Below are 25240 nucleotides of genomic sequence, written 5' to 3'. Positions count from 1 at the left end.
TAAATTGTGCGGCGGCGGCTCAGCGGCAGCAGAAGACCCCCATTAGCAAAAATGGTGCTTCAGGTTAAGAACAGTTTCAGGTTAAGTATAGACCTCCAGAACGAATTAAGTACTTAACCTGAGGCACCACTGTATATTTATTTATGAATTATGCTGTAATTCCTCCTGTGGTTTACAGCACGTTATATTACCGGAGGATCACACCCACAGCATTCGTTTAAAGCTCATTTAATACACATTCAAAGCACATGGCTCCCCACTGCCAGAAGAAGAAGAAGAAGAAGAGTTTGGATTTGATATCCCGCTTTATCACTACCCTAGGGAGTCTCAAAGCGGCTAACATTCTCCTTTCCCTTCCTCCCCCACAACAAACACTCTGTGAGGTGAGTGAGGCTAAGAGACTTCAGAGAAGTGTGACTGGCCCAAGGTCACCCAGCAGCTGCATGTGGAGGAGCGGAGATGCGAACCCGGTTTCCCAGATTACGAGTCTACCGCTCTTAACAACTACACCACCACTGGCTCTCAGAAGCTTGGGAACCATAGTTTGCCCACTCCCTGAGCTGCAACTCCCAGACCCTTAACAAACTACAGCTCCCAGGCTTCTCTGGAGGAAGCCATAGGCTTCAAATGTGTGCTAAACGTGCTTTGAATGTGTGGTGTTTATGTGGCCTGGGTCAAAGAGCTCATTCGTAAAGCTCATCTTTGCTCTCTACAATGAAAACTATCTAAAACAATCAAAATCAATCTGAAAGCCTTTAAGACTGCTTTAAAAAGTTTGTTTTCCCCTTTCCTGCTGACTTTGTATCATGCCAAGGCGACCTTCTCCCAAAGTGCATCTGACTGCATTTTTTAAAAATCGGAATGGCCCATCCTAGTGGGGTTTTGTTAAAAATAACAATTGTCTCTGTTAATTTGCATTGTTTTGGAGTCTTTAGGAAGCCACCCGGGAGGATTTTAGTTGAGCTATCTTAATAAACAAATAATAATAGGATGAAATTGTGGGAACTGCAACAAAAAGGTGCTGCATGTCTTTATTGTTCTAGTCATTCAGCCATTCCCTCTTGAGGACACTCCATTCTTCCACTCTCTCCCTTGATTTTGTCCCCCAATGGTCCGACTGCATTCTGCGGCCATTGAGCATGCTCAGTTATCACTAAGTCATTTTTATTGACTCCCCTTCACCTTTTCACTCACTAAATATTTTTTTTGGGGGTGGGCATACTTCTGCAAACCTTGTGGCTCCCCCAAGCCTGCTGATATATCCCTGCTATTCATTTTTATTTATTTAAAGATATTTACAGTGGCACCTCGGGTTAAGTACTTAATTCGTTACGGAGGTCTGTTCTTAACCTGAATCTGTTCTTAACCTGAAGCACCACTTTTGCTAATAGGGCCTTCTGCTGCTGCTGCGCCACCAGACCACGATTTCTGTTCTCATCCTGAAGCAAAGTTCTTAACCTGAGGCATTATTTCTGGGTCAGCGGAGTCTGTAACCTGAAGCGTATGTAACCTGAAGCGTATGTGTCAGAGCTGCCTCTAGGTCCCAGCTCACAGAGGACCAACGCCAGGTTGATGTAATGTACAAAAGTCTTTATTGAATTTTAGTTTCCATTTCAACGCCAGAGCGTGCAGCCCTACGTCTTAGACCTTAGATCGGCGAAGTCCCGTCTGAATCACCTCCCCTTCCGCACCAGTTTAAGATCCTAGCCCTGCTCCACCTTCTGCGCTGTTCTCTCCTCCTCTGGGTCCTCCTGCCCACCGGGACATTGCCCTTTCTGGACTCCTCCGACGCTGAGTCGCTTAGCTCCTCCCCCTGCCTCCGGCAGGCTTTAGGACCCGGTTCCCAATCCTCATTCTCTGCTGTCCCGCGCTCCTGTACATTTGAACTTGTTTCTCGCGCCAACCCAGTGACCTTTCTCCTAACCGTTACACTGCTTCTATCACTGCTTCCCTCTTCCGTGACACTGGCCTGATCTGACCTCCCCTCCGTTGCCTGACTCTCCGATGGAGGCGTGGTCAGCTCTGCCTCGTCTGCTCTCCCTGGTGGGGAAAGCACTGGCCCCGATACCTGGGACTCTTCCCCCCCCCCACTCTGCTCTGGTGGGGAAGCTGGTCCTGATTTCCAACTACTGCTCTGGGAATCCCTGCTGCCCCCTTGCTCCTGGGGCGTTCCTCTTGGGAACCCCCTGCCCCTGGCCACTGGCGCCCCCTTTTGTGAATCTTCCGATTCGCTGGAGAGGCTCATGGAATCCCTCGGACCACTGTCCCCTCCTACGCTCCCCTCGGATTCCTCCCCCTCGCTCTCCATCTCCTCTTCCCTGTGCCTCTGCTCCTGAGCCCCTGACAGTATGTAACCCGAGGTACCACTGTATATACTTTCCGTCATGCAAAACAAAACCAGGCAGTGTGAAGCAGATTGCCAAGACCCTGGTCCTGCCCAAAGCTTGACTCCTGTATCAGGAAAGACCTTCATGAGCAACAGCACTCACACCCTGATCATCAGAGAAAGAGGAAAGGATACAACAAGTGTGGCACAACGTGATGCACAAATCTGAACATAGCTCACCAGGCGCACATGAGGGCACAGCAGGAGGGTCTCAAAAACCCTTCTGGGTTTGGGGTGCCAACATTGGGGCACTGTGATATATTTGGCAGGCCGCAAAACATGGCAGGCAGACGATGTTTGGCCTGGTGCGTCGCAAAATAGTTCAGGTCAGCTAGGACTGGTGCCACAGTTACCTGGCGCTCTTGACAAGTCCTGTGTGGAAAATGGCACATTTCAAAATACTCTCAAAAGGGCTTTATTCTGTTGTTCGAAGGGCTTCCTCAGCTTCAAATGTTACTTTGTTTTGTCAAAGGAGCGCACGAGTTTGACGTGGGGCCCCCCCATCCGAAATTGGGCACGTGCCAGTCGGAAGTGTGTATCCCATGGTGCTTTGCAGCAGAAGGTCCCTCACAGCCAGTAGCGTCTCTTGTGAAAGAGAAGGGGGGAAACAATGCACAGAGGAGCGGTGAATGGTGTTCTGTCAGTTTGTCCCCCTGCCCCCACGGAGAATCAGAAACTCCTTCTGGCATGGGCTGATGTCACAATACTCATATACAAGCACAGAAGGGAGGCAGAAGGCAGCTGTGGGGAGAAGCGGAAGGAAAGCGGGAGAGAAAGATGGTTACTTTCCTGCTTTGGAAATTATTTTCTTTTTTTCCAGAAGGAAGTGTGCGATGTGTAGAAAGGGGGGGGGAATGTGCAACCAGGAGAATGCAATCCTTTTGGACGCACAGCTGTCCATGGAGGCGCAAGTTAATTCTGTTTCCAGGGCAACTGTCTACCTGCTCCATCTGGTACGCTGGCTGAGACCCTACCTGCCTGCGCACTGTCATGCCAGAGTGGTATATGCGCTGGTTATCTCCCGCTTGGATTACTGCAATGCGCTCTAATCCAGAACGCGGCAGCTAGGCTGGTGACTGGGTGTGTCTGCCAGGACCATATAACTAACACTGGTCCCAAATAATCTACCCTGGCTCCCAGTACGTTTCCAAGCACAATTCAAAGTGTTAGTGCTGACCTTTAAAGCCTCAGCCCAATATACCTGAAGGAGCATCTCCACCCTCATCATTCAATCCGGACACTGAGGTCTAGCGCCAAGGGCCTTCTGCTGGTTCCCTCACTGCGAGAAGTGAGGTTACAGGGAACCAGGCAGAGGGCCTTCTCGGTGGTGGCGCCCGCCCTGTGGAACACCCTCCCTTCAGATGTCAACTATATGACTTTTGGAAGACATCTGAAGGTAGCCCTTTACAGTGGTACCTTGGGTTAAGAACTTAATTCGTTCTGGAGGTCCGTTCTTAACCTGAAACTGTTCTTAACCTGAGGTACCACTTTAGCTAATGGGGCTTTCCGCTGCCGCCACGCTGGCACCGCGCAATTTGTGTTCTCATCCTGAAGCAAAGTTCTTAACCCGAGGTAATATTTCTGGGTTAGCGGACTCTGTAACCTGAAGCATACGTAACCAGAGGTACCACTGTACAGGGAAGTTTTTAAATGTTTGAGGTTTCATTGTGTTTTTCTATTTTGCTGGACATCACCCAGAAAGGCAGGGGCAACCCAGTTAGATGGATGGCATATAAATAATAAAGCCATTATTAGTTCTTGTTGTTATTATTATTATTAATGGACTTCAGCACTGCAAGGTCTCAGCAAAACAGAAGGTGATGCAAGGGGAGGCAGCCATGTGGGTTCCTTTTCCTCTGCTTGGCCGCCATCTTCCCAGATGCTGCTGAAGTCAGCCAGAGAGTGCTTTTAGAAAAATACACATGAAAACAAAGCAAGACATCCAAAAGATACACATAATTTGATTTTTTATTATTATTATTCATTTAACAAATGCTTTTCTAGCTTTATTCTGCACAAATCCACTAATATGCAGCTCTAAGCTGAGTGTGTGTGGCACATTTTGGTCTCTTGCAGATAAGAACATGTTGCAAAACTTGCCAAATGCCCTCCCCCAATTAATAGATGCCTAAACTTGTGGCCCCTGTAAGCTTGGGGGCCTGACCCAAATGACCCTCCTGGCTCAGCCCCACTGATTGATCCCACCAGCCATATGCTTCGCAGATTTGAAAGGTGTTGTATCAAAGTTACGGTGATGATGAGAATTCTTCACGATTTGCAATTAGCTATCAGGCATGGGCCATCTCCCTGGTTCCATGCATTTAAATATTTATTTTCTATCAATAATTTAATAAATTCTTTTGCTTTACAACTATACATTGAAATGACATTTTTTCTTTTATTTTGCCCCCCCCCCCTTTGGCAGAAACAAGAGTCACAAGACATTTCAGGATCAGTATACTTTAATATGGTATCAGTGTCAAAATACATTTCCTTATCAAGTTAAAAGTTCCCATACAGTTACAAGATTATAAATAAGAAATTCAACAATAGAGAGAGCATGAAATAATTACGACAATAGTTACGGTTAATATTTTAAGCACAGATTTTCTTTTACCCCCTTCCCCTCCCTCCCTCCCCACCCGCACAGTGTGTTTTTAGTAAATGGTTAGGGTACAACATCTTAATGCTGAAACTACAAACAGAGATTAAAAATATAATAGCAATATTTAAGCGTGATTAACCCTTCAAGCACACAAATCATTACCACTTTAAAGACCTGCTTTGCTGCAGCCACAGGCTTCAGACCGCTTACTCCAGAACTGCTACTGAACGTGAATGGGATTACTTTAAAGCAAACTGCTCAAGGTTGGCAGCCTGGTGGTGACGCTCTTCATTTATGCTTCTTTCTAGGGCTTAGCTACCTTTTTATTTCTTTCTTAAGACACTTCAGGCCACCATCCAGCCAGTTACACACAGCAAAGAGCCAATTCACACATCTCCCAGAAGCAAACTCCGATCTGCTACTGACTGTATTACACTCAACCGGAAGATGCAGCCTATGAGTGCGATTTGATGATATATGTGTCAGCTATATTCACAGGTGCTTAATACTGGCTGAATCATGTCCTTAAAGAACAAAAAAAAAAACAAAAACCTAAAGTCCTTTAAATATCGTGGGCCATACTATTTTGCTTAAAAAAAATGTACTTCAGATAGAAAACTGCTCCCAAGCTTTGTGCAATGTAGCACAGGTGGAATATTAAGTCGGCACAAGGCTTGGCTGACTTATCCAAGGCCCACCGCTAAATTGCATGCGTGAGTAGGGCTTTTTGGCAAGGCTTTCCCTCTGTACCAGTGGGATTTTTCTCACTGATGCCACTCTCCCTGGTGGCAGTGGGACAGAGCACAGAGGAAGAATGCAAGGAGAGCTTCTTGAGAGGAGCTGTTCCACCAGATCCCTTTGTTTTGAGGGGGCGGGGTTTGTAGCCACTGAAGACTACAAAAGCTCCAAGGGCACTAACCACGATCATTCCCTGAAAGCTGTTCTGTAACCCAGCAGAGAGGATCAGGCCGGAAGGGAATCCCAAATGCAATCTTTAAAGAAGTTTGGATTTTCCTTTCTCCCTCCATCATGTAAGTGTAAGCGAGAAATATATATGTGTAGGTTTTGCAGGATGGATCCCTGAGCAGTCCAGATTCCTGAGCATCTTTGCTCACAAATCTTTCCCTAAATAATGGCTTTCACAGCTACTTTCCCTTGGAGCAGGCTTCCGCAACCCTCGGCCCTCCAGATGTTTTGGACTACAATTCCCATCATCCCTGACCACTGATCCTGTTAGCTAGGGATGATGGGAGTTGTAGGCCAAAACATCTGGAGGGCCAAAGGTTGGGGATGCCTGCCTTGGAGGATCCTCAACAAATCAGGCACAATTCATTTAAGAGTCAAGCACTTTCCCCTCTATTTATTTTCAACAAGGAAGGTTAACACCCTCTCAGTGAAATCACGTTGAATGTGAAGTGCTTCATTTTGACTGGATCATGAACATTACGTCAAAACTGGGCTTTCAGTGGGGTACGGCATCTCCAAAGGAGCAAGCTAAAATTGGGCTTGGATGGACAAAGCCAGTGTCAAAACTTTACAATTCCTTATGGGTTCTGTGCACCTCCAGGGACCTCCATGTCCACTTCAGTGCTATGGAGATATCCCCAAGGGATGTGTGTTCAGACCTTCCCTCTTCAGCAAAAATAATGGGGAAGGGCAGCTTTGCAAGGGCTCCATATATGCATTGCAAAACATATGGCACTCCGACACAGCTCTGTAGAAGTCAAGGTTTGCAATCTAGAACAGGAGGTGTTATAACAGCAACAACATTGCTGTTATGGTTGCAATGGACTAAGACTCTGAAGAGCGCCTTTAATGACTGAGGCCGTGAATTCGCCATAAATTTAAAGCTCATAGCTTCCGCCAAAGATTCACGTGAACTGTACTTTAAGGGTTCTGGGAATGGTAGCTTTGTGAGGGGTAAATGATGGTTCCTGGGATTCTTTGGGGGGGGGGACCCATGTGCTTTAAATGTACAGTGGGGCACACAGCCGAACACATGTGCTTATGTAGCCCACCCTAAGAATATTAGTTGTGCTCAAGTCCTGTGGAAATTAATGGCACTTGTGGGATGGTTTAGCTGCATTTTGAGTCCTATTGATTTCAGCGGGCTTTAGTTATAAGTAACTTTCTCTGAACTGGAACTATGTTCAGGAGGAGGCATAAATGGTCCTTGTTTGTAAGGGAATCCACAGGCTCTTATAAATCTATGCTGATTTGCCCCAGATACATTTATCTGGGTAAATAAAGCATAACGCCTAATATCACCATTATTTTCTGTCGCCCTGAATTTGCCCCTTAGCCCTTCCAACCTGGCCTTTCTCCCCAAAGCTCGAACGCTTTAATAAATATTTTTAAAATCTGCACCCCACAATTCCTTGAGCTTCTGTTATTGCTGGATTGAATATATGAGTGTGCCTGTTTGCCCAGCAAAGGCAACGGGTCTTGCAGAGACTCCTTCCATTTTAAATAAATTCCTGAGCACCAACATTGGTTTGTTTTTGTTTAATAGCATTTCTGAAAAGTTCAGATTGCCATTTCGATGACCTACAGAAAAATCATTTGCACTTGAAAGGCTATCAACAATTAAAAAGTAAATTAAAAAGACAACAAACACCTTCTCACTCAGCCGCTCCAGAGCCTAAAAACATTGATTTCCCCCAGTGTAACAAGTAGGCAAGCAAATATATATTTAGTTTACTTTTTTCAGCAAAAATTCAGTAGTGCAGAGAAAGAATGTGGCTAACTAGCTGGAGGTGGGGGGGGGGGATGAACGCCAACCCCCAACTTAGCTGGGAATTAGCAGTTTTAGTAACAGCCTTTGGACAAATCCTGCAACATCAGCAACAGCATAAGAAAACTCTACCAGATCTAAGTAAAACGGTTCCCAAGAAGAAAACTCATGGCTCTGCATCAATGTCTAAACAGGTATAACAAAGTACCAATATATGATAAACATTTAACCCAGAGAAAAAGGATCAGTCAGTTACACTTTGTGTAAAAAATATATATATGGAGAATTAATACACACAAGATGGGTTGAATTCCTTCCCTGCCCCACGTATTTCAAATTGTGCAGCGACACCCTCTCTGTTTTCTCTCAGTTGTCCCCAACTGCCATCCACTCCCAAATTCCTCACTTTGCCAGACTGGTTCTTGAGGAGGGCAACACTGACCTAAATGCGATGGCAGTTAGCTGTCTTGGGATTCTTTTGCAGTACCGTGCTCTGAATCTAAGACAGCAGGCACGCCACCCCACTTGTTTAATTAAGGAAATGTTGAGTTTATCCTGGGAGTTGGGTAAGGTCTGGTAGGAAAGGCACCTTAATGTTGCTAAAAACAAAACAAAACCCATTGGCAGTTATTTGCCTGATAGATTTGGCTCTTCCATATGCAAAAAAGGAAAAAAAACCCCCACCAATCCTCAAATCCAAGGCCAACGCAAGACAGGCGGCTACATTGCATGATCTGAGAGATGTACACTAAGATCACTTTGCAACACCACAGAGGGCACTCAGCCACAAGGCTCAGATTTCCCTCTTGTTTCATTATCCAGTCTACTACTTGGATTAAACCTGCCTTGGATTAGCCCTGTATGGCCAGGTTAGTCCCGCCTCGGACAAAAACACAGCCCCAAGTTTTAGATTTGTGACCTAAACGTAAGAGAAAAGGCTGTAATTTGCAACTTGGCAAGGACCAACCAACACGAAAGCTGCCGTTGGGTGTGTTAGAATTATGGGCGTTCCATCGCTAGCTTTTTTTTTTAATTGTTAAAAGGCCATAATCTGTGATTATTGTTTTTCCCCCCATGTTAGAAAATGCAGAGGAAAAACTAGGGGTAGGGCAACAAGTGCATTTCATCAGATTTGTTTATTTCACTTATCTTTGGCAATAAAATAAAATAAACCTTTGCAATAAACAGAGCCAAAGTATTACATAGAGGCGCGAGCGAGCACACCACAGCTTCTTCTTTTATTAGCATGAATAATGAGGAAGTTTCAGAACACATAAATTACACAGTGGTGGGGAATCATATAATATAAATTTTCTAAGGAACGTCTTATCGAAATAGAAGGGGTTTGGAAATACAGTAGATGCATACTTTTTTAAAATGCAAATAAGGAAAATGAGTAACTTCACAGAAAGGCCACTATTTGGTGACGTGGACAAGTTCAATAGTTAAGTAAAATCTTGTAAAAGTGTAATCAGTATTAGAAATTGTCTACTTGCAAAAATAGATTTAAAAACTGCAGCTGGTTTGTTTTTGTTTGTTTTTGGACGGTATAGGCCAGGGAATGCTGCAAGGCTGCTTCAGGTCGCCTGGTCGAGAGCTCGGAGCAAATCGCTGCCTTGCAGGAGCGTCGAACTCCCGAGAACTGGGACGTTAACCTCACAGTCATATCGGGTCAGTTCCGGCAACAAATAAGGTTCCAAGGATGAGCCGAGCAGGCGACTTGTCACTCCTGAAATGAGAAGATTTAGATGTTGAGAGGCCTTCTTTTATTTATTTCGGTTCAAGCTTAAGATTTCTACCTGGAAAGGACAGTGTACAAGAAGAAAATACCATACATCCCCTTTGAGCCCTAAACGGCCTCGGTCCAGTATACCTGAAGGAGCGTCTCCTCCTCCATCGTTCTGCCCAGACACTGAGATCCAGCACCGAGGGCCTTCTGGTGGTTCCCTCACTGCAAGAAGCCAAGTTACAGGGAACCAGGCAGAGGGCCTTCTCGGTAGTGGCACCCGCCCTGTGGAACGCCCTCCCATCAGATGTCAAAGAGAAAAATAACTACCAAACTTTTAGAAGACATCTAAAGGCAGCCCTATTTAGGGAAGCTTTTAATGTTTAATAGGTTATTGTATTTTAGTGTTTTGTTGGAAGCTGCCCAGAGTGGCTGGGGGGACCCAGCCAGATGGGTGGGGTATAAATTATTATTATGATTATGATTATTATTTGATGAGAAAAATAGCACACCGCTTCGATGAGAAAATTGCAAGTGTCCAACAAGAACAACACATCAGCTTGAGCAGGACAAACAAAAATAAGGCAACAGAACCAAGCAGTCTTGTCTAAACTTCAGGATTCAGTGCAGGGATGGGGCTGGGCACTCGTATTGAAGGCATTTCAATAGTCTTTGCTGGGTCATGAAAGGCGAACAGGGAAGGAACCAAACACCCACGAGAGAAAGAAAAACACAAGAGAGTTCCACAGTCTCTGAGCACTGCAGCTGAGGGTCCACCTAGATACCATGTCAATTATGCGTCTGGAGTGTGCATGCTTGGCTTCAATTATCTATTTACTAAATGGTATTGGGGGGTGGGAGGGACACAGGTGGCCCTGTGGGTTAAACTACAGAGCCTAGGGCTTGCTGATGAGATGGTTGGCAGTTCGAATGCCCATGACGGGGTGAGCTCCCATTGCTCGGTCCCTGCTCCTGCCAGCCTAGCAGTTCTAAAGCATGAAGTGCAAGTAGATAAATAGGTACCACTCCGGCGGGAAGGTAAACGGCGTTTCCATGCACTGCCCTGGTTTGCCAGAAGCAGCTTAGTCATGCTGGCCACATGACCCAGAAGCTCCCTCGGCCATTAAAGCGAGATGAGCGCCGCAACCCCAGAGTTGTCCGCGATTGGACTTAATGGTCAGGGGTCCCTTTACCTTTACCCTTTATTGGGGGGTGAGCCAGGGTCTGATCAAGATCAGGGCCAGGCAAGTGTCATGAACCAAGTCTTAGATGAGCTCCTGCCTGCAACCACTGGTCTCTCCTACCCACCCCCTGCCGGCCGTTGGAAAACAGTCCCTCCAAGTTTGTGTTATGGCTTGCCACAGAACTCACCTGACATCCTATGACCTTGTGGCACACCGAAGTCCTGATAAGGGGGGCAGTAAAAGTGTGGGGAGAAGGCAGCTTTGGGGATGTTGGCAGAGGTTCTCAAAGAGGCTGGTGGATGCCGTGGCTGCAGCTGCTGCTGCCCCATATTCATAGGGGGTTGGCCTGGTCCTCTTTGCGGGTTGCAAAGGAACTCATCTGCAAATCAAAAGCAAAAAGCGGGGCTTCAAAAAGGATGTCCACTTTTAGAAACACAATTCTGGACACAAGATTCCCCCCCCCCCCACGTTTGTCCAAGAGTTAAGAGAGCAGGCGGACACTGGCATGAGCATCTGCTTGCTTAGACTGTTTCAATATTGTGGAATATTGCATGTTAATATTAGTGTTGTGATTGTTGTAATCCAAACGGTACCTTAGGGCATGTAATTATAAAAATAATGACGATGATTTATTTATTAAAATGTTCTTACAGTGCTATTCCATAGAAGATTTCAGAGTGGCTTACAAAAAAAAACCACATACGACCATACAGTGAAAACATAAAATACCGTATTTTTCGCTCCATAAGACACACTTTTTCCCTCCTAAAAAGTAAGGGGAAATGTGTGTGTGTCTTATGGGGCAAATGCAGGGGGCAAGCAGGCAGGAAAAGCCCCCAAGAGCCATACACAAGCTCCGGACGGCTCTTGCGGGCTTTTCCCCAGGAGGGAGAAGGGACTGACGCGGCCAGTCAGTCCCTTCTCCCTCCTCGTAGAAAAGCCCGCAGGAGCTGCGTGCTCCTTAAAGGGTGCGCGGCTCCTGTGTGCTTTTGCAGGAGGTGGGGGAATTCCCCCACCTCCCGCAAAAGCAGGGAAAAGCCGCATGCTCTTTAAAGGGAGCGCAGCTCTTGGGGGAGCCTTAGTCACGTGCAGCCTCTCCCGGGCAGGGGATGAAGCTTCCCCTTGCCTGGGAGAGGCTGTGCGTGGCTAAAGAAGCAGCCAGGACAGTGAGCTGGATCCCACTGGCTTTGCTCTTTGGGGCTGGGGGGGGATATTTTTTTCTTGATTTCCCCCTCTAAAAACTAGGTGCGCCTTATGGTCAGGTGCGCCTTATGGAGCGATAAATACGGTAATTAAAAAAGAAAACAAAAACCCCATACATCAATTAACCATTGTGGACAGATGTGTTCTTAAATGACTGCATAGCCTGGCGGAATATAAGAGCTTTCAGCAGCCATTTTCAAGTTAAAACAAAAGGCACCTGCTAACTCTAGTTAAATTGGATTTTTTTTATTTAAATCAGTTTTTTTTAATTTAAACTGGATTTTTAAAATAATTTTTTTTTGGGGGGGGGGAATCTTTCTAAAGATAAGTTTTCTATTTAAGTTACATTATAGTCCAAAGGTTATTCATCAGGAAATAAGGATTTGTTTTAATTTTTTCATGTGTCTAAGATTTTTTTTAAAAAAAACAACCGTTTAACCACATCAGTTAACAAACATGAGTACATATGCTATAATGCTATTGTTTTAGTTAAACAGATTGTTTAAATTCTTTTTAAGAAAATGATTGTTTTTCTCCTTCCAATAAAGAACAGCAGAAAAGTTGTCCAAATATAAACAGTTAACTTATTAAACCTCACAATTATTTCATAATTATCTCTAGTATAACCAAATCAGTAATAATACTGTAAAAACTACTCTGAAAATTTATTATTCGAAAAATGAAACCTTCCTCTGGTTGTAAATAGTAAGTTTATACCAGCAAGAATGAGTCTTTGTGTAAAAAAGTGATTTAAATCAAGTCTTACTAACTAGTGACTTAAATCAATTTGATTTAAATCAAATTCCACGCTGTCTGGCCACCCTGGGAAAACAGAACGCTGGCAAAGATTTGCCCATCTGGTCCCACAATACTCTTCTTAAGGAGCTTGAAGTTAGTGCAGAACACAGACAGTGAGCATAAGATGTGGCAAAAAATGAAATATAAAGGCAGGGACTTCATCTGCAGGACAAGATTTGTATTCTGTCACCAGCTGCCCAACAGTGACATAGTGGACCCCATGTGCAGGGACGCCGACTTATAAAAAATATTGGGGGGGCCCATACCGGGGTCCTGCCCCGGGAAGTTTTCTAAATTTTAGATGAAAATTAGTGAGTTTTAAAGTTTTTTTAAAAGTATTTTAGAGTCATATGATCAACATTAGAACCCCGAAAACTCGACTCTCTATAACTCCACACTCCGGGAAACTCGACAAGCCTGAAACACTTTTTGGCTTTGAAAAAAGAAACAAAACATAAACACGCACGGTATTTTCGTAAAAAGCTAATTTAATTTACAGTAACAATTATGCTTATAGACTATTACAGAGCAGTGAATATATAGCTCTGAAAAGACTGAAATGATATTTAAATAAATCCTAAACTATCATTAAAAGAATAAAACATAAAATATTGCTGTCGCACAGTAATAGCACTTTGATTAATAAGTGAAATAGCTAATTTAAGCTTACTTTGAATAAGGCTGAGGGTTCATTAAATAAAAATAATATCTCAAAGTTAATGCTTTAATACAGTTAATAAAGTTAATACAGTATGCCTAATACTGTATGTAAATACTGTAATACTGTATGTAAATAACGGGCTTTAATTGGGTCTTACACCCTAAAAATATTTAAGTATTTGAAAATAACTAATACAGTACTATAGTAATATAGAAATACAGTACTAAACTAGTACTAATATTTCGAAACTGAAAAATTAACATTCTGTATGTATTTAATTCTCTATTTTATAAAGATTTTTAATATCTGACAGTGAGTTTGGAGTAGCCCAATGCAAAAATCCTGAGGATCCATGTGGATCCATGCTTTGTAACCACGTTTTTGCACCACTGTGACCCTAGGCAACAGTGGGTGCGTGATTTTTTTGGTGCAAGATGTAGCCATGGACATGCTATGTGATCTGATGGTGAATTTGGGGTGACCCAGTGCAAAGATCCTGTGGATCCATGCTTTGTAACCACGTTTTTGCACCATTGCAGCCCCAGGCAACAGTGGGTGCGTGATTTTTTTGGTACAGACTGTAGCCATGGACATGTAATGTGATCTGATGGTGAATTTGGGGTGACCCAATGCAAAAATCCTGAGGATCCATGTGGATCCGTGCTTTGTCACCACGTTTTAAATGGGGAGGGAAGGAAAAACACAGAAGGGACAAGAAGCACAAGAGGGGTGTGCGGAGAAGCAGCTGGCTAAGAATGCAGGGGAGGAGTTTAACGGGGTGGGGGGGAGGAAAGGAAGGCAAAAGTCCCCCCCCCCCAAGCCAGCCCTCTCTCTCTCTCTCCCACCTGCATGTTTTTCGGCTGCCTGCGAGTCCCTAGAGCACGGAGAGGAGGAGGTGGTGGGCTGGAGCCTGCACGCAGTGTGACTTGGAAATAATGAGAAGGAAGGACTCGATCCTTTCCTTAACCCTCTGCTTGCCAGGAGGGCAGGGGATTCCCTGCTCTTTGTTGGGTTTGAGCAAATGCAGCAACAGAAGCAAGTGGGCAGTAAGACCCTGAGGCAGAATGCAGGAAAGCAGCAGCTTCTGCCTTCCCTCCGCCCGACCGCCCAATCTTATTTTTGCCTGATTTTTGCCCCTGCGCTCCGGCTCCAGGGACCACACATTCGCTCAATAACACGCACAGACATTTCCCCTTACTTTTTAGGAGAAAAAATCTGCGTGTTATAGAGCGAAATTTACGGTAATAATTTTCTTAAATTATTGGGGGGGCAGAGCCCCCCCAAACGAATTTTTGAGGGGGCTCGGGCCCCCTCAGGCCTCATGGAGTCAGCGCCTATGCCCATGTGACTCCATTTGGTTATATTGAATTACCTTTCATTTCTTTAAAAACGGGTCTTACCATTAAGGACACTTGTGCTGAGCGACTTCTTCTCTGTAAGTAATGCACAATTTTCACCTCTGAGGATTTTCATCCTTTTCCACATTAAGTGTGTTGGGTTAATGCCAGATGTTTCTCCTTGTATCTATAGATGGGGGGAGGGGAAAGAGACGGTATAAGCCTGACAAGAAAAGAATATTGTTTAAAAAAATTAACTCATTTTTGTTTTAAGGCCATAGAAGGGAACTTAGGAAATTGTCTTACACCAAGTTGTTAGCATACTGCCAGTGTTTTATATCATCATTTGGGAGCTATTTTTGTTGTTGTTTATTTTTTTCCAGTATGTTGTGTGGAATACTAATGTGTTATATGAAACACACATGCACATACACACAAATGTAAGTCGTTTGGAGACCCTTTGGGTGACAAGCAACTAGCTCACACTGTTACAGATAGGTAGCCGTGTTGGTCTGCCATAGTCAAAACAAAAAAAATTCCTTCCAGTAGCACCTTAAAGACTTCTGTGTATCTGAAGAAGTGTGCATGCACACGAAAGCTCATACCAAGAACTGACTTAGTTGGTCTTTAAGGTGCTACTGGAAGGAATTTTTTTTGTTTTAGCTCACACTGATTAAGTATCTCCAGGGAGCAATCCGGATTACTGGAAATGCTGGGGACCCAGGACCTTCCACATGCTAAGCAAATGCTCTACCACTGAGCTATGGCCCTTTCTCAAAAAAGGCAGTCTTTGTGAAGGACAGATTACCCCATTCAGGTGTTGAAAGGCTTGCTCTTCATAGTCCAGCTGCCTCTTCAGCTTCAAACTGTTGGCAAGAGCAATCCGTGCAGGGTTTATATCCATGCCCCGCTGCCCAAGGCACTCCAGCGACCTATCAAGACAAAGCCATTGTTGCATTTGAAAAACAAAACACTGGAGAAGGATCTTTCCTCAAGCCAAGCTTCAAACCAGAACAGTGAGACTAGCGACCTGCAAAGGCCTCTTGTTCCTAACTTAGGTTGCTGTTGGATTCTTGGGGAAAGATTTGGGATGTCCTCCTTGAGCAAGCATGTGGATAGTGGTTCTCCAGCTGCTGGTGGACTGCCAACATCACTGGCCACTGTCCCTGCTAACCTTGTAGCCACCCAGCAACCTCTGGAGGACCACAAATGCCTGTTCCTGGGAGACAACTCAGTGACTGTAGAGAACAGCTGTAGCATACACAACCGACGAGTCCAATACCAACCCGCATAGTTTATTCAAGCTGCTATATTCTTTCTGCTTCAATAGCAACCTGCACTCTCCAACAGGAAGAATGCTTTAGGCGTGAGTGAAGGATGTGGGTTGACCGTGGAGACTTATTTAATCGTTTTTGTGTATCACAGCTGTTTTCTGCAGACAGTATCTGTTGCCAAAGCACTGCTCGCCCTTTGTGCTGTAGTAGACAATTCACAATGCCTTGCAGAGGCACGAGGTCAACAGAAGCAGTCTGTTTTTCCTTATGGCCTGTCACGTCAGGCTAAGGTGGCACGTGGCAGTGTGAGAATGGCATCATCCCACACCACGATGACAACATTTGGAAGGCTGGAATGTCGTAGATGAGGTCAATGGGCTGGGTATGGTTTGAAGAGACAAGGCCGTTTTGCTGAAGCTAAACACGTCTGGCCCAGTCAGCGACTGGATGAGAGGCCACCTGGGAACTGTGTAGACCTCCCACCCCAAGTTTATTTATGACATTTATATATCACATTTATCTTGATCCTAAGCTGGTGTACACGGTTCTTCTCCTCCCCATTTAATCTTCATAACAACCCTGAGAGGTAGGCTAGGCTAAGAAATGGGGAGGATGAGATTTGAACCCTTCTCTCCCTGGTCCTAGTCTGACACTCTAACCATTGCGCCACACTGGCTCTTCCACGATGGAAAGCTGGGAAGCAAATGTAATGAATCCGGAGTGTGGAGCCCTCCAATAGGATCATCTCCCTCCCTTCCTGGATGAACAGCTATTGGGCAGGAGGGCTTTATGTGACTGGCCCCACCCACGTGATTCTGTCCTATCAAATGTTGCTGCAGCCGTACTGAATTACATCAGCAGCTAAACTGACCATGCTGGCTGAGGCTGATGGGAGTTGGATTCAGTCAACATCTGGAAAGTGTCAAGTTGAATAATAATAATAATAATAATAATAATTTATTATTTATACCCGCCCATCTGGCTGGGTTTCCCCAGCCACTCTGGGTGGCTTCCAACAAAACACTAAAATACAATAACCTATTAAACATTAAAAGCTTCCCTAAACAGGGCTGCAGCATTTGGGGAACCACCAGTTCCCCACCTATCTTAGCCCATGCCTACGGTTTATTATTATTATTATTTATTTATTTATTTATTTATTTATTTATTTATATCAGCCATACTATAATCACATGGTTTTTAAATTATGAGAATCTCTCCAAGAAGACACGCTGACCTCTTCCCGACCCTTTGAAAAGCAGATCTGCTGGCAACGCTTTTTTTCGTTTTTTCTTCTTCCTTCCCCTTAACGTTTCTGCTTAAAAGTATATTGCTGTTAGTGTTCCTCCTTTTCGTTTCCACCACTTTCGGCCTCTGGGCCGAAAACGGAAAGCCTAGTCACTGTTTCACCTTATTCTGAACGTGCTCGTCTATTAAAAATCATTAACGATTTAGGGCTCTGTTTAGGGAAACCCATTAGGGACGCACTTTCAAAAGGTCCAAGTCCAAATGGAACCAAGCGAAGGTTGGTCAGGGCTTTCAGAAATGGCTGGACAGATGTCCTAGTGGCTTGTTTTTGGCTACTGGCTGGTGGGGGGAGGTTTCCCAAGACTGTTCCACCCCCCTCCAAGTTTTAAGGTTCTGATTTACCGTATTTTTCGCTCTATAGGACGCACTTTTTCCCCTCCAAAAATTAAAGGGAAATGTGTGTGCGTCCTATGGAGCGAATGCTGGCTCCTTGGCTTCATCGATAGCAACATGAAGCTTCCGAAGCGCAGAGGGAGCGCTCCCTCCGCGCTCCGGAGGCTTCGCGTTGTTTTCGCTGAAGCCAGGAGAGTGGGAGGCGTTGGTGCGCACCAACTCCTTTTGCTCTCCAGGCTTCAGGGATAGCCGCCTGAAGCCTCCGGAGCGCAGCAGGAGCACCTGCTGCGCTCCAGAGGCTTCGGGTTCCTTTTGCTGAAGCTGGGAGAGCAAGACTCTCCTGGCTTCAGCAGAGAGGGAGAGCTGCGCAGCGCCCCTTCAGCGAAGCGGGAGGAGAAATGGAAGCGGCTCCGTTTCTTCTGCCGCTTCGCTGAAGGGGCGCTGAGCAGAGAAGGGGAGAATTTTTTTTCTTGTTCTCCCCCTCTAAAACAAGGTGTGTCCTATGGTCGGGTGCATCCTATAGAGCGAAAAATACGGTAATTCACACACTCTCTTTCTATGGGGAGCTGGTTTCTGGCAACAAAGGGCCCAGTTCTCCACCTTCTCAACATAACGAGTGAATCAGTTCAAAGCAGCTACCACACACTCTCCTCCGAGTTACCTTTTCTTATATAAGTTCATATCAGGCAGGTGCAGCGGTGGCCCCGATGGAGAGCTAGCTATGGATCCCGAACACTTATTGACCGCCGCTCTCTGTTTCGTAGGGGCGTATTGTAAGGGTGGGTCAGGGGGCCACTGTGTGTTGGGTCTCCCACCCATTGAAGACAGAGGAGTGCTGGCTTGGGCATAGTAGGGCAGCAAAGAGGACGGCTGGCTTCCGCCGCTCAAGAAGGGGGGTGGCAGAGTCCCCTGGCCCGTGTTGACGTTTTTGTTAGACATCGGCTGGCAGTATTTCTCCGGGAAGAACTGGTCCTGCGAGGGAGGAACAAGGGGCTGGAAGAGGTTGCTCATGTTGCTCAAGCTCTGCTGAGTGAGCTGGGCGCTTTCAGAGAGGGGCCGCTCCTCTTGACAGATCGGGCTGAGTTGGAAATCTTCTCCGTCCATCGGAATGTAAGGAGCCAAAGTTTCAAGGTCCAGTTCGTTGAAATCAGTCTGCACAGAGAGAAGGGACCAGGGAAGACACCGTGATTGCAACAATACGAAAGAAAAATGACCCTGGAAGAAACGTTTCTCCTCCTCTTTCCTAGAGCAATCTCTAACACTGTTGTGCTGCCTTCCTCTATGTGGGGCTACCTTTGAAGGTGACCCAGAAACAACAACTAATCCAGAATGCAGCAGCTAGACTGGTGACTGGGAGCGGCCGCCAAGACCATATAACACCGGTCTTGAAAGACCTACACTGGCTCCCAGTACGTTTCCGAGCACAATTCAAAGTGTTGGTGCTGACCTTTAAAGCCCTAAACGGCCTCGGTCCGTTTAGAAGGAGCGTCTCCACCCCCATCGTTCAGCCCGGACACTGAGGTCAGCTCCGAGGGCCTTCTGGCGGTTCCCTCACTGCGAGAAGCCAAGTTATGGGGAACTAGGCAGAGGGCCTTCTCGGTAGTGGCACCCACCCTGTGGAACGCCCTCCCACCAGATGTCAAAGAGAAAAATAACTACCAAACTTTTAGAAGACATCTAAAGGCATCCCTGTTTAGGGAAGCTTTTAATGTTTAATAGGTTATTGTATTTTAGTGTTTTGTTGGAAGCCACCCAGAGTAGCTGGGGAAACGCAGCCAGATGGGTGGGGTATAAATAATAAATTGTTATTATTATTATTCCTCAACTTGACGCTTTCCAGATGTTGGCTGAATCCAACTCCCATCAGCCTCAGGCATGCTGGGAGTTGTAGTCCAAAGAATCAGGAAGGAACCAGGCTGGAGAAGGCTACTCCCGCTGATGAGCAGGAAAGTGGGAAGCTGCCATATTACACAGAGTCAGACCATTGGTTTTCTAGCTCAGTAATGTCTACAAACTGATAGGAAGCAGTTATCCAGGATTTCAGGCAGGAGTCTCATCTATTCCTGCCTGGAGATGGTGGGGATTGAGGCTGCTCTGCTTCTGAGCTACAGTCTTTCCTCAAATGGCAGGCATAGGCAAACTCCGGCCCTCCAGATGTTTGGGACTACAATTCCCATCATCCCTGACCACCGGTCCTTTTAGCTAGGGATGATGGGAATTGTAGTCCCAAACATCTGGAGGGCCGGAGTTTGCCTATGCCTGCCCAAATGTGATATAACAAAAAATAAAAGCTAATTGAGGATTCTGAGCTCCCCCCCCCCTGTTCAAAATGGTGCTGGTTTCCTTCCCATCTTGCTTTATCTATCAATACACAGCCCCTGCACTCTATTCTCTTGCAGCGCTGGTGGCCCAAAGGAGTAAGCATTAGCTGCCAAAGAGATGTGTGTGCTACACACTGATGACGATGTTACATTTTCCTGCTGGCTTCTCTTACCTGTGAGTTGCACTGATTCTTGGCATCCGTGTCCAAGGCAAAAAGTTTCTCAATCATCTCGATCTTCAGGTCTTCGTCTAAGGAAGTGTAATAGTCTCCGGGGCTGCTTGGCTACAGAGTGAGAAAGACAGAGCAGATTATCAGAGGTCTGCAAATAACCACCTGCCTCGTCATAAGAATTTCATCCAGGGACGCTTTACCAAAAGCAAATCTTTGATTTCTCATTGGCCACAAAACCACTTCTGAACTCGAGAGGAGGTGCTTCACGCCCTCTCCACATGCGCGGGGGCTGGTTCTCAGGGCAATTAAGGGGATCCCTGGCCGCGTCATCCAGGGGCTGGCCTGGGGGGGGGCGTGGCTTGCGCGATATCACACTGGCGCGGCCAGGGATCTCCCTCTTTTGCCACCTCAGCTCATCGGGTTTCCCACCCTCCCACCCTTTAGGTTTTCCTTTTGACCTTGCTATGGACCTCGGTTGGTTGCCGTTAAGGGGCCTGGTAGGATTTTTTTCCACTTGGCAAATTGGCATCAGCCACTTGGTTTTTTGCCTATCTCGTAGCAAATTGTCACAACTTCCTCAGCATTGGCAGTTAGGCATCGGTAGGGGTATTGTCATGTAGATGAGGGGGGAGGAAGCGCCATCACTCGTATATTGAAGGGTAGTCCAGTAAAGGATTCCGGGGGGCGTGGCCCTGTCCGAAGCCTATGACGGCGAGGGCCTAAGGCACGCCCCCGAGCAGTGACCCCGGGGGAGTTCCTAGGTTCCTAGTTGATGTGCATCAGCAGGACTCCCCCTACTGGTGGTTAACCCTTCCCAGTCTTCAAGCAATCGGGCTGAAGCCGGATAGTCGGTTAGGACCAATGCCTAAGCCAATACCGCTCATTCCTGTAACCAATAAAATTTTGGCCATTTTTTGCCCATTAATCTAAATATTTGTGTCATGTGTCTTTATTTCCACCGGGGGGAGGCGGGAACTCGCCACCCAAACGACCGCCATGAGTATATGTAGCCAGGTGGGGAAGTAGGTATTTTTTACTAGGCCTGCTTGTCAAAAACGCAGCACCTACCTGCTTGCACTAGGGGTGCATGGGTTCCCCTATATTCATTTGGAAAGGGATTTCAGTGTGTTCTGTGGAAATATGGGCAAAGCCCTCACGCATACACATACAAAGCCCTTTGATCCAAGGCACCTGAAGGGAGTTTGAAGCTGTGTGCACCTCTCTCCCCTTCTGGGCCTTCTCCTTGGTGGTACTCAATGCACAGCATCACTTTCCTGATGGAGATGTTAAGAACCTACGAAGAGTCCAATGGCCTGTCTAGTCCAGCCTCCTGTTCTCAGTGGCCCACCAGATGCCCGTGGGAAACCCACAAGCAAGACCTGAGCACAAGAGCCCTCTCCTCACCAATGCAATGGCCACCGACTTCAATGGCTTTCAAAGTGAATTGGAGAACTATATGGAGAAGGAGATCATTGACTACTAGCCAGGATGGTTATGCTCTGTCTCCATGGTTAAGAGGCAGTATGTTTCCGAATACCAGTTGCTGGAAGCCACAGGAGGGGAGAATGCTCTTGCACTCAGAGCTGTGATGGCCTGGGACTCGGGCTCGGACTCGGAACCAGAGGAGTCTCAGTCCACACCAGATCCTTTGCCTCAGATGGCATCTGAACCTAGTCCGGGGCCTGATTCTGAAGAGTCCCAGTCTGCACAGGTTCCCCGGCAACAAGCACCAGCTGGGCTGAGTCAGGGGCCTGAGCCTGCCCTGACTCCAGATGCGGGGATTACCTCGTTGTCTTCAGCTGGGCCATCACTTACAGCTGCTCCACAACCAGTTGGGTCAGGAGAGGCTGAGGCGGCCTCTGGGTCTAGTAACCCACTGACATCTCCCGAGCTGCAGAGACTGAGGTCTGAGAGAAGGAGAGACCTGAGTACTTGCAGGAGGAGTGCTTGCCTTCGGGCGAGACAGGGAGGTGAGTCACTGGGGATGAGGACTGGCCATTACTCCAACAGAGATAAAAGGCTGTTGGAACCCGCTCCAGGTTGCAGGAGCAACACTGCTATTTGCCAGAACCTGCCTGAGATCCTGTGCCTGACCTTGCCTGGTTTTCTGCCTTGGCCCTGCCAGATTGACTCCTTGGGTTCGGGACCGCGTTATTTGGGTTACCCCTGGGCCCAGCACAGGATCATGCTTTTGGGTTTGCCACGGGCATCTGGTTGGCCATTGTGAAACAGGATGTCGGATCTTGCCAAGTAAATCTCTACTGTCATCATCATTTGCTGTTGGTTTTGGCTACAGGAGAATAATGCAGCTACTCTTCTGGAAATAATCTCCCCTTTTTTAAAAACAAAGAAACAACAAAACTGGTATTGTAGCCCATGAAAGAACCACACATGCCCCTGAGGCACAACATGCATTCTGGCCGCAGCCCTGCGCGTGAAAACAACAAGGTCAGCGCTCAGTGCAAAGGGCTTCCTTACAGTGGAACAGCTGCTGTTGCTGCTGGGGCTGGGAGTGCTGCTGCCAGGTGCAACCTGGGGCAGTGTAAAGGACGGCACACTCAGCTTCTCAGCTTGTGGAGCTGGAGCCTTCGCTTCCGGAGGCCACTGCTTGTTTGGGGTCATCACAGCTTTGTTGTAGGAAGAGATTTCCTCAAACTTTTGCGTCCCTGAAATTTAAAGATATGCAAGGTCAACTCATCTGCGCAGCCTACAGTCCCCAAGACTTCGTTTTAGGGAAAAGAACAAGCTGCACAAGCCTGAAATCATCAGACGTGATGGTCCTCCTCACATCACGAAGGACAGTACAGCTAAGTCTTGGTTTAGTATAAATAGGTGTTAAGCCTGATCTGATCGTCATTCATGCTTCTCTGAGGTCAACACTATACAAACAAAGGACTTTCTCATACTAGTGTCTATAATTCTTCATTGACGGTGGCTGCTCACATTACTTCCCTCCCCATACCTGCTGATGTGGGATATTTCCTATATCCACACAGTGTTTTATCTAAATCAGGGACGTCCAACTCCCAATAGACTGCAATCTACTCACAGTATTAAAAAACTGACAGTGATCTACCCATTGTTGTTGGATAGACCAAAGAGCTTTTTTGGGAAGCTAAAATTGTTGAGCTTTTATCTAGGAAGGCAAAGGTTTTTGTGTGTGTGTGTGTTGGGGGGGGGAGAGAAAATTGCTGAGGGGCTAGAGATTGACCAGGATCTACCAGGAACACCCCGCGATCTACCAGTAGGTCACAATCTACCTGTTGGACATGCCTGATCTAAATGAATTACACACATCACAGGCTTGTGAATTTCAGCTCTTCGGAAATTCAAAGGGTCTGCTTGCTGCAGAGGTGATTCTTTGTGCATGGCAGAAAAGGAAACGGGTGCTTAAGGCATTAAATTTGAAAGATCACATGTAGTTAACTAGAGACACCTGTGCCCATGCAATAGTATATTCATGCAGTCATATCCACAAATTGCTTTGGCTCATAACATAGCCTCCAATCTGGAGTCTGCTTGGTTATTTGTAGGTTTGCCTTTGAAGAAACCGAATGGCAAAGATGCCAAGGCCCGATTCCTCATGGTTTGATTTTAATTTATTTTCATTAACTCCGGTTAGAACAAACCACAGTTCCTCACGCTCGTTTGTAACATGGAACTGCAGTTTGATATAAAATGAAAACACAAAGTCCAAGGCTCTCAATAGCTTGTTTGTTGGAGTCCAACAACATTTGCAGGGTACCAAATTGGGGAATGCTAATATTGACCATAATCTAAATCCATTTTCTTAGGCTACAAAACTACAGCCAAGTGTGCCTCTTTGTATTAGTTAAATAAGTACCATATAGAGCTGACCTGAGCATCTAAAATATTTGCTTACTGTAACAATTTATGAGAGATGTATCAATCTACCAATAACCTATTGGTTAATTATTGTGCAAAACTGAAAAAAGGTGGTTTACCTCCCCAGAACATTACTAACCAAAGTCAAGAGAAATAATAGCATCGCCAGGTGTTGGTGCCAGCTGTGCAAGTTCTTCAGGTTCTTCTTTCAGCTTGGTGAACAAGAAACCACTCTTTTCTGCCACGGGGACTCCGTTATCAAACATAGGATTCATTGCCATCATGTGCGGCTTAAAGAGCGATTCTGTCTGATCCATGGAGAACACGATATCATTGTTCTCTATTTCACTAACAAGAACAAAATCAGACGGTTTAGAATAGTTTGTACTCCGATGAAGAATGTCCACAAGCAAAGAGTTCAATTAATTAAAGCAAAAATTCAATTTTACCAAGCAGGCACCTGGATTTAGATGCTTAACCTCTGGCAACACACTTTGCTCTGACTGCCACGTAGTTGGCTGTGTGCCTACCTATCAGTGCAAATGGACAGTTTTAGGGGCGAAAGGAACAACCAAATTCCCACAGGGATGCTACCAAGAGGATCATAATGCACATTATGAGTTGAGAGGGGCCTCCTTTTTCTTGGGCAAGCAGAGTTGGGTCTGAGATCAGGAACTAGCAGTTGAACATCCTGTGTGAGGTCTGACCTATGTTAAACAGCTCAGGGCTGCAATACCTCTCTCCATATGAACCAAGCTGGACCCTGCTATCATCTTCTGAGAACCTTCTTCGTCTGTCTCCTCCATGAGAGGTCTGGAGGGTGGCAACACAAGACAGGGCTTTATCTGCAGTGGGTCCCTGTTTGTAGAATGCTCTCCCTAGGAAGGCTCGCCTGCCACCTTCATTATACACCTTTAGGCGCCAGGCAAAAGCATTCCTCTTCAATCAGCCCTTTGGTTGATATAGCAGGGGGTTAGTGGTTTGTTTTTATTCTTATTTTCACTATGTGTTTTGTGTTTTTAATATTGTAATTTTATGTTGTGAACTGCCCTGAGATCTACAAATAAAGGGCAGTATACAAATATTATAATACTAATACTAATACTAATGATATTAGAACAAGGATGGGGACCTTCCAGGTGTTGCTGGATGCCAACTCCTATGGTAAAAAGGTAAAGGACCCGTGGACAGTTAAGTCCAGTCAAAGGTGGTGCAGACTATGGGGTGCAGCGCTCCTCTCGCTTTCAGGCTGAGGGAGCCGGCGTTTGTCCACAGACAGCTTTCCGGATCATGTGGCCAGCATGACTAAATTGCATCTGGTGCAACAGGACACCGTGACAGAAACCAGAGC

At 46.1% G+C, this 25240-nt stretch overlaps 1 protein-coding gene across 6 annotated transcripts in view; it reads right to left on the bottom strand.

Annotated features, from left to right (window-relative positions):
* Positions 1-4830: 4830 nt before the first annotated feature.
* EPAS1 (endothelial PAS domain protein 1) overlaps positions 4831-25240 on the bottom strand; it is a 131509-nt gene continuing 111099 nt past the window's right edge. For 2 of the 6 annotated variants that reach the window (XR_014562737.1, XR_014562738.1), the window contains 9 exons: positions 24029-24237; positions 22522-22709; positions 20044-20154; positions 18211-18701; positions 15443-15566; positions 14698-14821; positions 10823-11014; positions 6307-9454; positions 4831-6167 (listed from right to left, as the gene is read on the bottom strand). Coding sequence is in view for 2 of the 6 variants with exons in the window: in XM_083733240.1 (XP_083589366.1) it covers positions 9303-9454; positions 10823-11014; positions 14698-14821; positions 15443-15566; positions 18211-18701; positions 20044-20154; positions 22522-22709; positions 24029-24237 (1591 nt within the window). In the remaining 4 variants the exon portion in view is untranslated. Of the gene's footprint in view, positions 9455-10822; positions 11015-14697; positions 15120-15298; positions 15567-18210; positions 18702-20043; positions 20155-22521; positions 22710-24028; positions 24238-25240 lie in introns of all 6 variants that reach the window. The other 4 variants (XM_083733240.1, XM_083733239.1, XR_014562740.1 and 1 more) reach the window with 3 other exon arrangements.

This window comes from Podarcis gaigeae (genome assembly GCF_964106915.1).
Source record: "Podarcis gaigeae genome assembly, chromosome: 3".
In the NCBI taxonomy this organism is placed as follows: domain Eukaryota; kingdom Metazoa; phylum Chordata; class Lepidosauria; order Squamata; family Lacertidae; genus Podarcis; species Podarcis gaigeae.
Note: the sequence above shows the minus strand (reverse complement) of the source record. Positions and strands in the feature narration are given on the sequence as shown.